General features: G+C 38.5%; 1 protein-coding gene across 1 annotated transcript in view; it reads left to right on the forward strand.

Moving 5' to 3' along the window:
• Positions 1–14,407, forward strand: part of atp10d (ATPase phospholipid transporting 10D) — a 28,149-nt gene that overhangs the window by 5,170 nt on the left and 8,572 nt on the right. The window contains 14 exon segments of the mRNA XM_036573902.1: positions 696–781; positions 925–1,031; positions 2,439–2,570; positions 3,059–3,171; positions 4,296–4,548; positions 6,230–6,429; positions 7,516–7,572; positions 7,574–7,693; positions 9,550–10,225; positions 11,546–11,643; positions 11,872–11,998; positions 12,165–12,349; positions 12,529–12,823; positions 14,021–14,097. Of these exon segments, the coding sequence (XP_036429795.1) occupies positions 696–781; positions 925–1,031; positions 2,439–2,570; positions 3,059–3,171; positions 4,296–4,548; positions 6,230–6,429; positions 7,516–7,572; positions 7,574–7,693; positions 9,550–10,225; positions 11,546–11,643; positions 11,872–11,998; positions 12,165–12,349; positions 12,529–12,823; positions 14,021–14,097 (2,526 nt within the window).

The following is a 14,407-nucleotide window of genomic DNA, read 5'->3' on the forward strand; positions in this document are numbered from 1 at the left end:
GGGGCAATTTAAGAGTAGGAACTATGTGAGGTTTTAAAGAAATATCTTAAAAAGGAGAGACAACAAGACTTATAAGGTATATAAGGAGCATTCAGGAAAGGCCAAGTCCTTTATGAGCAAGGATGGGTAAAGGCCCGCTACTTTGCCAAAAAATGCATCAGTGAATAATCCAGCTGTTTTAGAACAATGTCCCTCCATGAGTGATTGCAAGAATTTTAGGTATTTCACCCTCTTTGGTGCATATTTTCATTAAAAGATTCAGGGAATCTGAAGAAATCTCTGTGCATACAGGCCAAAAACGCAGCTGAATGCCTGTGACCTTCGATCCCTCAGATGGCACCGTGTTAAAAATGGCATGCTTCTGTGATGCATACATATCTCCACATAGGCTCGGGAATGCTTTGACAAACCATTGCCAGAGAACACTGTTTGTCTCTTCATCCACAAATGCAAGTTACGATTGTACTATGCACAGCGAAAGCCATATGACAACAACGTTCAGAAACTCTCCCGACTTCTCTGGGTTTCAGCTTCTCTGAAGTTGACTGATGTGCAGTGGAAACATGGACTGTGATCCCAACTTTTTTGGAATTGAGATTTTTAGATAAACCTCCAAAAATGGATTATGAGTAGCTGCAAGAGTGTTCCTAATAAACTGGCATCTCACTTTATTATCTGTATGCCCTTTGTCTTAGGGATCAGAATTTACTCCAGAAAACTTCAACAGTCGCATCGAGTGTGAAAACCCCAATAATGATCTGAGGCGCTTTAGGGGCTACATGTGAGTCTATATGAGTGAACTGTTGATATTTCAGATTTTTAATTTTTATGCTAATGGTGATGTTGGTTTGTTATGTAAATATATAGAGACAAAGCTTACTTGCTTACTCTATAACATTTGTCTCTGTATGTGTGTGTGTTCAGGGAGCACCCTAATAAAGTAAGAGTGGGATTACATAGTGAAAACCTCCTGTTGAGAAGCTGTACAGTGAGGAACACAGAGACTGTGACTGGCATTGTGGTCTATGCAGGTAACACCAGTTAAAAGTTAAAAGTGTGCATGTATGTGTGTGTGTGTGTGCATGTATGTATACAAATTATTCCAACTAAATACCTGCTTGCACTTTGGTACCTGTCCACTGATTTACCTTTTTATCTGCTGCACGAATGCTCAACATCTGGAGTCAGTAGCATGTGTTCTTAATGGCCACAGCTCCCTGAAAGGTCTGTACATTGCAAGATGTTACAGTCTTGTGGACTTGATAGTTGCACAGGTCCTACACTTACAGGATGAGAAAATCTAAAAGCACTTCAGAGCTAGACCCGACTGGTTTAATACTACAGTTGAAGCTTTCTCAGAAATTACAGATGCACCAGATATTTTTTTTTTTCATTTCCTGGAGTTGCAAGAATGTCACCTTTTTTTTCAAAATATCACATGCTTTTGATTTATTTTAGAAGAGGCATATACTAGAGCTGCACAATAAACCATTTTTGTATTATTATCACTGAATGAGTTTCTGCAATAAATACATCACAAAGAGCTGCTATGACAAAACAGATCAAATTACTTCACACACAGTGCCAAGGTGGTGTTAATAGACTGGCAGGAACAAATAGTTAGGAGAACAATGAGTGGTTGCTGGGGTTAAACAGTGCGCAGTGCAAAACTACTCTGTCCTGAACTACTAGCCTGTACTTAAATTGTGATGACTGTTGTCACTCCCAGTGTTTTGTTTTGTAAAATGTGTCATTCAATAATGGTTGTCACAACAAACCTGCATCACTATAAGGAAGTTATTAAGGAATTAAATGTTTGTTTATTCATTTTTGTAATCCTTTGTAAAATTAAAAAAAATATATAGAGACTTTGTCCTCTTTCATGAAATGCTGACTGATTCTCAGCCTCTGAGTGTATAAAATATGTTTGCAGTTTTCATGTAAATAGCTATCAGTATTTTTTTTATTTTAGCTATTTGCCTGAAGGAGATGCTAGTTCTATTTCTGTTTACACCCTAGAGTCAGAGGCACAGTACTTTAATCATAATTTACTGCTTCTCATATTGTCATTGTGATATCCAACAGCTTTTTATATCCATACTGTGCAGCCCTACTGTATACTATACAAGAGTGAAGAAGTACTCATTTCTTATTACTGCTGTTGAAAACATAGCATTTAAAAGTCTTGGACTTTTGCACAGGCTTGCAGTGCATGGACCTTACATTGGAGAATTAAATAAGACAAAAGCCAAACAGTTGATATATTGTTATATTTCAGCTGTTATATTTGGAAAAGCTATTTCCGCTGCTTTCTTGTTCCTTGACATCCGTATGAACTAATGAGCTGTATTCCATGTTGGATATATTAAGAACATTTGTTTCTTGCTGATACTTTATTTTGTATATGGGAACAAATGAAGTGTCTGAAATTTTAACAGGTCATGAGACAAAAGCAATGCAGAATAACAGCGGGCCGCGCTATAAGCGCAGTAAACTGGAGCGCAGGCTTAATGTAGATGTCCTGTGGAGTGTAGTCCTACTGCTGCTCATGTGCCTTACTGCTGCTGTGGGTATGTATCACTCACTCCTACATGCCATATGCTACTCAGTGCATCCACACCAACAGATCATTGTCAGATTGTGGATATTCTTTAAAGCAGTCCCAAAAGCCAGTCAAGGTGGTGCAGTACAGTAATTTAGCCATGGTTAAGAGCTGATGTTTGGCACATCTGAAACTGAATGCTTATAAACCCCTGTAGTAAAATCACACACAGACTCAGGCTTGTTCTTTTTATAAAACGTCCAAAAAAAGTGACACAGTAGACAGTATGATTGATTAAATACACCAGTGTTCAATAAATCATTGAATTTATTATTAATAATAATCACAAATACAGAATTCAGTTGAGGTGTGTATATTTACTATTTCATGTGACTTGGCCAATCAGATTTTAGAACCAGAACCATCTGTTTTACAGCATTCATTTACTGTAATATTATTTGATGTTATTTGTTTGTGTCTACATTATTAAATCAGGATTCTGCTTTTGTTGATTAGGCCATGGTGTGTGGCTGAGCGGTCTGAAGGATCCTGTCTTCATGATCCCTGATGACACACACCCTGCCCTTGCTGGCTTCTACATGTTCTGGACTATGATTATTGTCCTGCAGGTGTGTGTATATATAGCATCTCTGCAAACACGTCTACTCTGACCCACACTGGCTACCAGCATACTGTCTTCATGGCCTCATAAGGTTGCTTAGTCAGTATTGTGGATATTTATGGTTTCTCAGACTAAACTGCTAAACCTTTCTTTGCTTATACCATTACAGCCATGAATGTAATCAGTGTTCATGGCACTTACATTGTTTTTATACCTGACTTTTTTATTTTATTTTATTAGGTTTTGTCATTCAGTTTTGCTAACTCTTACTGCTGTATATCTGAATATAAAATGTTTGTTGCAATGGATGTTTGCATATGTACAGTCATATGCAAAAGTTTGAACGCCCCTGTTCAAATTGCATGCGAAAACAAAAGTGAATATAAGCGAACACATGTTCTGCAGGGGACAAACTTAAATGTGGCATTTTTCTGCAAATTGTAGTGCACAAGTTTAATGTATCGGAAAAAAGGTAACATAAAATATAAAATGTGCTATAACTTTTGCCTAGGCCACTTTTTGTTTATTTTTCCCTAATATGTTAAATTCAGCAAATAAACATTAACTGTGCATTAAAATGTAACAGAAGTATGTTCTCTGTAGAGGATGTGTGCTTTCTTTCACTTTGGAAATCATAAGCGGAGTGAACTGGAGTGCAGGCTTAAGGTTGATGTGCTGTGGAGTGTAGTCCAAAACCAAGGGTGCTCAAACTTTTGAATATGACTGTATATGGCAGTGTGTGCTACTGTGTATTGTAGGAATTTATAGCAGGCTTAAAGTTATTTTGGTTTCAGCAGATATTTGCTTAAAAAATAAATTATTGGCATCGAGCGGGTTTGAATGGGAATGTTTAGATGCTAATATGTCTGCATTTTACTACATTATAATCTTACATTTTTTAATGAATGTATATTTGTACAAATGTTTATATAACGGCAAGAGCAATTATGCTTGACATGAAAAATATTGGATATCAGATATCTGCATTATATTGTGAGTTACTGTGTAAACAAAGGCAAATTCCTTGTATTTGCAGACTTGCAGTACTTGGCCAATAAAGCCTGATTCTGATTCTCACTTAAACATACACATGTGCTCTTACCCTCTTTTTTATCTCTGTGTTTGTTACAGGTGCTCATTCCAGTCTCCTTGTATGTGTCTATAGAAATAGTGAAGTTGGGACAGATCTATTTTATCCAGAATGATCTGGATCTGTATAATGCCAGGCTGGATTCTAGTGTGCAGTGCAGGGCACTGAACATTACGGAGGATCTAGGACAGATCCAGTACCTGTTCTCTGACAAGACAGGAACCCTTACGGAGAACCGCATGCTGTTCCGCCGGTGCACTGTTGCTGGCACTGAGTACCCTCATCATGAAAACGGTCAGTTTTACCCCACCCCAATGATGACCTGCAGTGGTTTGATAACAAACATGTCTGTGTGTCTCTTCATTTGTTTGAGCTTGCTGAGCCACTTCTATCAGTTTTCCTCAGTGGTTTATTAATGAATGGGTTCTACAAACTGTGTCTTTTATTGTTCGCTTTGAATGTCATGAAAACATTTTCAGTTTGTATTACAGTAACTGTGTTACAGTATTATTTTTCTTGTATATGAACACAAATACTTAAAATATGTTAAAAAAAAAAACTATTCTTTTAGCAGGGTGGACAAACCCCCTTTCTGTTTATATGGCCTGCTGCAGCCTGCAGGATGTTACTGTAGCCATAACACTGTGGGCTGCTTGCCTTGTTTTAGTGCCAAGTGACAGGAGGAACTGTTTGGTCAAGTTGGTCATATACCTTATACACTCACTTCCAATTAGTTTGTTGTGGCTTAGTGAGCTAGCAGAATCACTGCCTGTCAGCATATTCAAAAACAATATAAACCACCCTGTTTGTGGTGACTTCTAAAATCTTTGCTCTTTATGAACTCAGTGACTGTAGGATAGTTAATATATTTGACTAGGTATTAGTATGGCACTGTTTTCATACCTCTACACACTTTATGTAAAATCTCACACTATATATTCCCTTCTGATTAGTTAAATCAGCTACTTTGAGTTGTATCCATTGCTGACACAGGTGTTCATTTGCACAGAGGCAGCTTGAATTGCCTTATAGATTAGCAAAGCACTATAGAAAAGGCACCACCAATAGAATAGGATGCTCTAGAGGAGCCACACATGAGCCTAAAGTCACCATGCCCAACAGTGTTGGGCTGTGGAGCAGAGGAACTGCATTCTCTGGACTGATAATGCTCCATCCAGTACCCTTAGGATAAGTTAGATTGGCATTTGTGATCCAGAAGTAATCATTCAACATCAGTATCTGATCTCAGTAATGCTCTTGTGGCTGATTGCAATCAAGTCCATACAGCAATGTTCCAACATCTAGTGTAAAGATTTCCTAGAAGAGTAGAGGCTGGTGCTGCAGCAAATGAGGGGCAAACTCTCTATTGATGTTCTTGATTTCAGAAGAAAAGTTGGATGAGCAGGTGCCTAGAAGCTTTTGGACATATAATGTATCTTAATGTGATAAGTTTTAATTACAAATTATTTTGGACCTCTGTTGTTCAGTTCATCATGAAATCTTAGTAATCTTAAAGGGCCCATATTGTTTTTTGTCACAAGAAGAGAAGAAGAATTTGATTTTCCATTATATGGGCCATTTAAGTTTCTGTACAGCAGTGGTCATGAACCCTGGCCCTGGAGATCTACCTTCCTGCAGAATCTAGTTCCAAACATAGTCTGCCAAACCTGATTGGCTGGATCGGATGCATTACTGTTAGTGTTTTTGATGCAGGTTGGAACTAAAACTCTGTAGTACAGAGCTATAGTAGCACAGAAGCTAAGCAAGATATTGACCCTGAAAACAGACTGTAAGACCTTATCATTTGTTATCAGCAAATAAAAATGGTCAGTAAAAACATACATGTTGGGTGCATGTTGTGTGGCCTAAAAGACTGTGATATTATTTCAGCTTTCAACTGATGTATCTGCATATGCTTCATGTTGGCATTATGTGATGACTCTGCAGTAATACGTATTTCTATTCCAACTTCCAGCACGTGCCATGGAGCTGTATGAAGAGCAGTGCCACGGGCCGCTGGATAACACACTCTCACTGCGCTCTCGCTCCAGCAGGAAGTCTCTCAACTGCAATCACAGCTCCGTATCTCTCAACACACTTGCTGCAGGCTCTGACATACACTCGCCACATGACACACTCCGGCGACACGCAGCTGGGGCTTTTAGCAGTACCATGGTGAATAAAGGAGAATCCTAATCATAATTAATTTATTTGTATACTATTAGAATAATAAATAATAATAGCAACCACTATAAATTATACTAACATGAATCCCTTAAAATCCCAGGTTTATTACGGGTTTATTATTCAGTAACTATAGGGACAAATTGGCTGAGCTATTCTTAGGTCATAGAAGTGTGTAATAAAACTGGGCCCGCCGGTGGGCACTGGCTATTTAAGAGATTAAACTGATGTGCAAGTTATGTCTTTATGACAGTGAAGCTAATTAACTGTTGGTTCAGTGTGATAAATTGAATGAACAGCAATTTCTTGAAAATTAATGGACAAAACTCAATGAAATTCTACTTACTGGATCTACTGTACATAGATCAAAAATGATAGAACTATGAAGTTTAGCATATATTAAATCTGAAGTGTGAGACCTGGGTTTTATCCTTGATGCTTAATTTAGTTGACATTGACAGTGTAGCCAAAAGAGCATTTTTTCTCTTTTCTTAAGAACATTTCTAAAGTCTTCCTAAGGTTCCTAAGAACAAAGCACAAAAGAAATGGTGAGGCTGCGTTTAGAGTTAATCTCCCATGAGACACAGAGCACGCATATTCAGTTAGCGGTTTTAAAAGGCAGCTTTTCTGTAGTTTAATTTATGTTAGCATTTGACTTTTTATAGGCAAATGTTTATTTTTAATATTATTTAAATTTCCTTTAGATTTTCAATTTTTTTATGTGCTACAATTTATTTTTGTCCATTTCATTATTATATAACCCTTTATTCTTATTTATTTATTGTTACTTCAGAAGTATTTATCTTCAGAATTGATTTTACATTTTTATTTTCCTTTCTTTTTTCAAGGAAGTTTTCTGTTTTTCAGAGAAGGAAGTTTTCAGTTCTTTCTTTTATGCTGGCTTTCATTTGCCTTCCTCATAGTGAGGCACTTTTAGCTGTATTCAATGTATGAAAGGTGCTACACGAATAAAGATGATGACTACATGATGGCAAATACAGTTCAAAGGGTTAATGGTATCTGAACATTAGACAGTGTTGACATTTAGCTTTGTGTATGTGTGTATTTGTTCCTCAGGAGTGCGCAGTGGTTCCAGATGTGCAGCTACAGAGAAAGCTGAGTGCGCTCTCCTCTCCCTATGTGTCCTCCTCTTAGACATGACACTGCAGAACTCTCCCACATCCTGGACTTTTTCCTTGCTCTAACCGTCTGCAACACAGTGGTGGTGTCCTCCCCCAGCCAGCCGCGCCACATGGTACGATTCCTAGGCATTTATGGCCTCTTTTGTTACCTCCTGTTTCACCTCCTCTCATGTTACCTGTAATCACATTTCACACCATTTGCTTCTGCTCTGATCTACAGAAACACACCACTGTTTAGAGGTTTATATTAACTCTCCACATTCTTGATAAAAAGGTGCCACAAAAGGTTTATTTAGGGAACCACTTTTGGTTCCCTAAAGAACCATGTTTGACATGATGTAAAGGTTCTAAACCAATGTAAGGGATCTTCCTAGACCATTTTTATTATGTGGAGGTTCTTTAAACTTTAAAAATGTTCCTCACATTCACTTCTGTTTTACAAAAATAGTTCTGTATAAGGTTATAAGGTTCTTTAGGGAAGCAAAAGTGGTTCTTCTATTGGCATCAGGAAAAATAACCTTTTTGATATGTTTATTTTTAAGAGTGCACATGCCACTGTCTGTTCAGCTCACATATCACAAGCACATGTTGAAGGCTGTAGTAGGCCTCGTCTAACAGTTATTCATTTCAAGCAGTCAGCTTATCAAACTTGGTCTTATGCCAGTTTCTCTGAGCTGTCCCTGTCATAGCTCTGCAAGTTCATCTGTACACCAGTTGATTTCTTCTTGTATGATGCAGCAAAACAGTGGAAGCCATATCGCCCCCAATGCTTTGTGTAGTGTACTGCAGCCTTGCCACATGTATCAAATAAATGGAGAGCAATGTCAGCAAGTTTGCACATATGAGCTCTTTGATGCCTGCAGTATATGTTTGTTATGCATGTGGATTAAAGACAGAACTTAATTTATTAATTTTTATGTTATATGTTTTTAAAAATAATACAATTAAAATATAACACACAAAATGGTCAAAATAAATCTCTGTTTATTAAATGAAAGTTAATTAAAAACTTAATTAATCTACACAGTTGGACCTTAAAACTACGGTTGTACCTTTTTTTTTTCCTGACAGTGTACAATGTGTTCTCGGGAGTCTTAAGGCTAAAGCTTTAGCATTAGCTAGAAAACAGTTGCTAACTTAGCCTAGCTGTTTGTAGTAGCCTTAAGTGATATGTAGTTTTTTACAGTATCAGCATTTTTCAGTACCAGATGTACAGTAATATATAAAGGTTTGAGAGTACACATCCTCTACAGCAAACACACTTTTGCACATTTTAAAGCACAATTACTTATGTCCATGTGCTGAATTTAACATATTTGGGGAAAAAAAAAACACAAAATGTGGCCTGTGCAAAAATGATGGTGCATTTTATATTTTATATATTTTTTCCAATATGTCAGACTCAGCGCATGAATAGAAATTTATTTTAAAATGTGCAGAAAAATGTTATTCAGGTTTGTTCCCTGTAGACAATGTGTTAACTTATTTTTACTTCAAAAGGGACTCAGCGTGTTCAGACTTTTGCATATGATTGTAAATGGTCAGTGACGATTGCTTATAAACAGTAGCAGTGTAGGTTCAATAAAATGTTATATTTAAGGATTATGCTGACAAACATCTGGCCAGGACTTGCAACAGATCATTGCAGATGTTTAAAATACAAATTTTATAGATGATAGGATGCTACAGCTTGTATCAAATAATATTATCCATTAATGATAAAAAAAAACCCAAGGATGAAGTTGCAGTTATACCAATTGCAAAATATCATGTAGACAGTTATATAGTATTGTAGAGTGTTTAAGTACATAATGTGTAATCAACATTCACATAATCAACTTTATTGATGATTAATAAACTTAGGTGACCAATCATAGCATTCCAGAGATTTTGTAACTTCACTAACTGGTCCTCAAAAGCTGTGATGCTAGTTGATCATGTCTGAAATGAGATGTGTTGCTGGTTACAGGTGCAGATGCCGGTGGCTCGCACTCCACTGCGCTCTCTGGAAGAGATGAAGGCTCTGCTGCAGAAACTCAGCCTCCCTCGCTTCTCCCTGTCCCCCTCTCAAAGCGCAGACAGCCCCCCGGGCCTTACCCGCAGACTGTTCTCCCGGGGCCGCTCAGCCACCTATGCCCCAAACACCCCCAACACCCCAAGCGCTCAGCCACACACACCCACTTTCACCACGCCTAGCCACACACCGACACACACTCCATCACCCAGCTCCACCCCCTTGCCCAACCATAGGGGAGCCTGTGGGAAGGATGAGGAGCGGCTGCTGCAGCAGCAGCAGCCTCACATAGAGCTAGCTGACGAAGACTCTGTCGAAGAAGAAGATGGCGATGATGATGATGACGATGAGGAGGAGGAGGAGTTGCTGTATGAGGCGGAGAGCCCAGATGAAGCAGCCCTGGTGCAGGCAGCCAGGGCGTACGGCTTCACTCTGCTGGGCCGGTCCCCGGAGCAGTTGCTAGTAGCCCTGCCTGGCACCGGACCCCTCTCTGTCCCGCTCCTGCATCTGCTGCCCTTTGACTCTGCACGCAAGAGGATGTCAGTGGTGGTGCGGCACCCGCTTACTGGCCAGGTGGTGGCCTACACCAAAGGAGCTGACAATGTCATCATGGAACTGACCACAACATTAGGTGTGCTATTGCTTGACTAGTAAGGCTAATAATAGAATAGTAGCCCAACTGTATTGATGGAGGACTAAACTAATAGAGAACTAGGCCTATTTTAAACAGCATGTCAAATAGTATTACTATCAGAAATCATAACGCAGTTCCTTCCGTACCACGACTGATTTCCAAGTAAAATGCAGTAACAAGGAGGGTCTGTGAGCTAGCTAAGCATTTTCCCTCAGTGACAGGTGGTGGTAATGGGAAGAGGAAGTGATGATATTAATGGTTAATATTATTTTCCTGCCAGCATGGTGACGCAATCCAAAATCAGATGACGTTTTAAGAATTGGGCAAAAGTCATTAGATTTTGATGGAAGATTACAGAAAAATGTCTATTATTATAAGTTTAAGGTAAAAGTAAATAATATTTTATTTGAAACCTTTACATACGACTGTGCGCTTTTAGAAAAATGGTACGAAACCGTCACGGGGGCAGTACCCCTCTTGTCACTGGGGTTGATCCGCTTAAGGGTGCATCTCAGTACCTTTAGTCAGGGAACATAATTGTACCATAATACATTGAAATTATATTTTCTAAGTTGTATTGACTCCACACACCCCGTCTCGTCTCCAGGCTTTTTATTTTATTGCTCTGTTTTAAAACATTAGGTTATGAAAAGATACAAATATGTACTTTTTCACTAGGACAGACTTATTTAAGGTACACAATTGGACCTTAAAACCACTGTTGTACCTTTTGAGGTTGCATTTACATTGTTTGTACCTTTATGAACAAACAATGTACTTGCACAGCACCTTTATTTCTAACAGTGTACATGTAATATTTTCTCTCTTTGGTCAATAACAGTAAAAGATTGTTAATACAATAGATTCTAACAGGACATTAATAAACCATCTGGCTACATGCAAAGAGGCATGACAGAGAGGTACATGCAGAACTTAGTACCTCCACTTTATGACTGTTTTACCAATATCACCATATAAAAATTCAGAAGACGTGTTGACATTGTGGCCCCTGGTTTCCTGTCACCACTGTTCTAGAGAAATCCACGTCAGTAAATTTCTTTACAGTGGAACAACAATAAAAAAAAAAAAGAAAAAAATTAAGGAATCAGTATAGACCAGTTCTAGGTAGTGCAGCAAATGCTTATGTACAATACTTAAATAATGGACTGTGCACATTAATCCGATCTCTATTAGTAAGTTATCTTGTGGTAGCCATTTTGGTAATTTACAGGTAAATGAGATTTGTCATCATTTGTTTTAGGTATTTTATTACCGTAAGCTATGGCCTCTGGGTTGATTTGTCTGTTTGTGCTGCAGCTGATGATAGTTGTTCGAGAGATATCATGGAACGGACACAGCAACACCTGGACGCATACGCCAGAGAGGGCCTACGCACACTATGTGTTGCTAAAAGAGTATGCCTTCTTTTTCACTTCCCTTTTTTTACTACTTTGAATATGTCCTCTCAGCACTTTTATAAAAAAAGAGAGAAATGAAACTGGCATTTGCTCTGTTACAGTTCTCTGGACTTTTGCCACAAATATAATAATAAAAATGTAATTACTGAAAAAAGTTTTAAAGAATTCATGCCCTTCTCTGTGTTCTTATTGTAACTAAAATGGGAATTTTCCGGTGATTGGCAGGTCTTGGATGAGGCAGAGTACGAGGCATGGCTGAAGAGACATGCTTTTGCTGAAACCAGTATTGAAAACAGGGAGGAACTTCTGCTAGATTCTGCCCAGCGACTGGAAAATAACCTTACTTTATTGGGTGAGACATTACTGATGACTGGTATGGGAAAGACTGAAAAAGGAAAAAAAAAGTTTGTCGGTATCTTAAATTAAATAAATGTTAATAACAAAAATGACTTGTTTTCTTTTTCTTTCCTCACTGCTGGCCTTAATGAAGAGCCATAAAAATGTTTCTCTGTTTCCAGGGGCGACCGGTATAGTAGATCGGCTGCAAGAAGAAGTTCCCGAGACTATTGAAGCTTTACAGAGAGCAGGGATCAAAGTATGGGTCCTCACAGGGGACAAACAGGAGACGGCAGTTAACATAGCTTGTGCCTGCAAACTACTGCGACCAACTGACCGGTTACTGACTGCCAACTGTGACAGTAAGGTGAGGAGAGAGGGAGATCATTATTATTAAAAATAAGAAAAAGAAGAAGATTAATAACTGAATGTTAAGCCTGTTGTTTAGGAGTTAATGACAGTCCAGGAAAGACAAAGGAGATTTTATGTCTTTTTCATATACATGGCTCTAGTGTAAATATTCCATGTGTGTAATTTTTTTTCCAGGAAGCTTGTGAAGCTCGGCTCTGTGAGCTCCAGCAAGACATCGGCACCATCACAGAGAGGGGTTTATCTGACAGTGGCATGGGCGTGTCTGAGGGTGGTGCTGTTATTTCTGGCTTTACTCTGGTGATCGATGGCCGGACTTTAGACTTTGCCCTACACGAGGACTTGCAGAAGGCATTTCTGGATCTGACGAGTGGCTGCCGGTCAGTCATATGCTGCAGATCCACACCCCTGCAGAAGAGCCAAGTGGTTCGACTCGTTGGGGACTCCCTAGGGGTCATGACCCTGGCTATAGGTCAGTGACCGTGTTTTAGGAAATCTTAAGATTTAAAATGTAGGTTTAACAGTAGTTTGAAAGTTGTTTTCGGATTACTGCTGCCATTCTGCTATTGTGCAAGCAACATTTTTCTTGGTAGTTTTTGGTCAGTACAATGTTTAGTACATACTTCTGTGAATACTTACAGTATGTCAATCTTCATTTCACTCTCGCAACTACATAACTCACATATCTGATTTATAGAAGTACATGAATAGCTCTTAATAGTTCCTGAATAAGTCTTAAAATTAATAACTGAATAATAAATCTATGGTTCAGTGAATGGTAGGACAGTAATACGTGCTACTTCATTGAATCTGCAACATACAATACTGTGCAAAAGTCAGAGACCACCCTATCACTTAATAATTAATAATAATTAATTTAATTTGACGTCAAAACAGCCAACTGCCAATACAAGCTATCCACCTATCAGAAAAAACAGAACATGTATATTCAGTTGAAAATTACACAGAAGCCTCACCAACTAAATATTATACATAATATAATATATATGATTAGTGTGTTCACCCTTTGCCTTTATTACAGCTTCCATTCTTTTTTGGAGTCTTGCTTTCAGTTTTTCAAAGAGATCACATTCAATTTGAACTTGAACTGCAAGAATGTTTTTCCACACCTCCAAAGTTCAGTCTTAGAAGTTGGTTGCGTTAGCATTGGATCCAAGTAATTCTATTCAATGATGTTGAGGTTTGGGTCTTAACAGATACACATCCATTCGGACCCAGACCATTCAGTTGTCTTCTCACAGTAGAAGGATGGACAGAAACACGTGTAGATTTTTTCAGATCTGAAACAAGCTTGATTATCTTATCTTTAAAAGATGACAGCTTAAGTACTCTAAAGGTGACAGTTTTGGTGGTCTACCAGGTCTTGTATGGTTGTTAAGAGCCCTGTTTTCTCTGTATCTTTCAGTCATTTTTGGAAACCAAAACCAGCTTTGGAAACACCTTTTTTTTCTCTTAGACTTTCCACTTCTTTATGCAAGTGGATGATCTCCACAAAAATATCTCCTGAAAAATAATGTACTTCATAGCCTTTTTGACTGAAAATAAATGAATTAAACAGTGTCAGATTTTTACAAGGTACTGTTTTGCAGGCTGCTTCTGTGTCAGTAGCTATAGTGTACTAACATGCGTGTCTGGGTTTGGATCTCAGGTGACGGAGCAAATGATGTCAGTATGATTCAGGTGGCAGATGTAGGTGTCGGCATCTCAGGCCAGGAAGGCATGCAGGTATGCTCGTTCTTCTCCCCTCTCTTCTTTTTCTCTGCTGTGCCTCACTCCAGTTACATGCGTGTTGTGGTGTCAGATGTCGGCACTGACCCAGTTGTAAAGGCCAATCATGTAACACCTCTGGATTGTTTGTAAACAACTCCTCATCTTTAGGGCCTTGCACTGAATGCATTTATCCTTCACTGTATCTTTCTGTTTTCATCCATCTGCAAATTGAATTAATTTATTTAAGCTTTTCTCTTCATCAAATTATATCAGGATGCTACAATAGTGTCCCTGATTTTATTTAATGACCTTGACCTATTTTTCA

This window comes from Colossoma macropomum, unplaced genomic scaffold, assembly GCF_904425465.1.
Source record: "Colossoma macropomum unplaced genomic scaffold, Colossoma_macropomum, whole genome shotgun sequence".
Taxonomy (NCBI): Eukaryota; Metazoa; Chordata; class Actinopteri; order Characiformes; family Serrasalmidae; genus Colossoma; species Colossoma macropomum.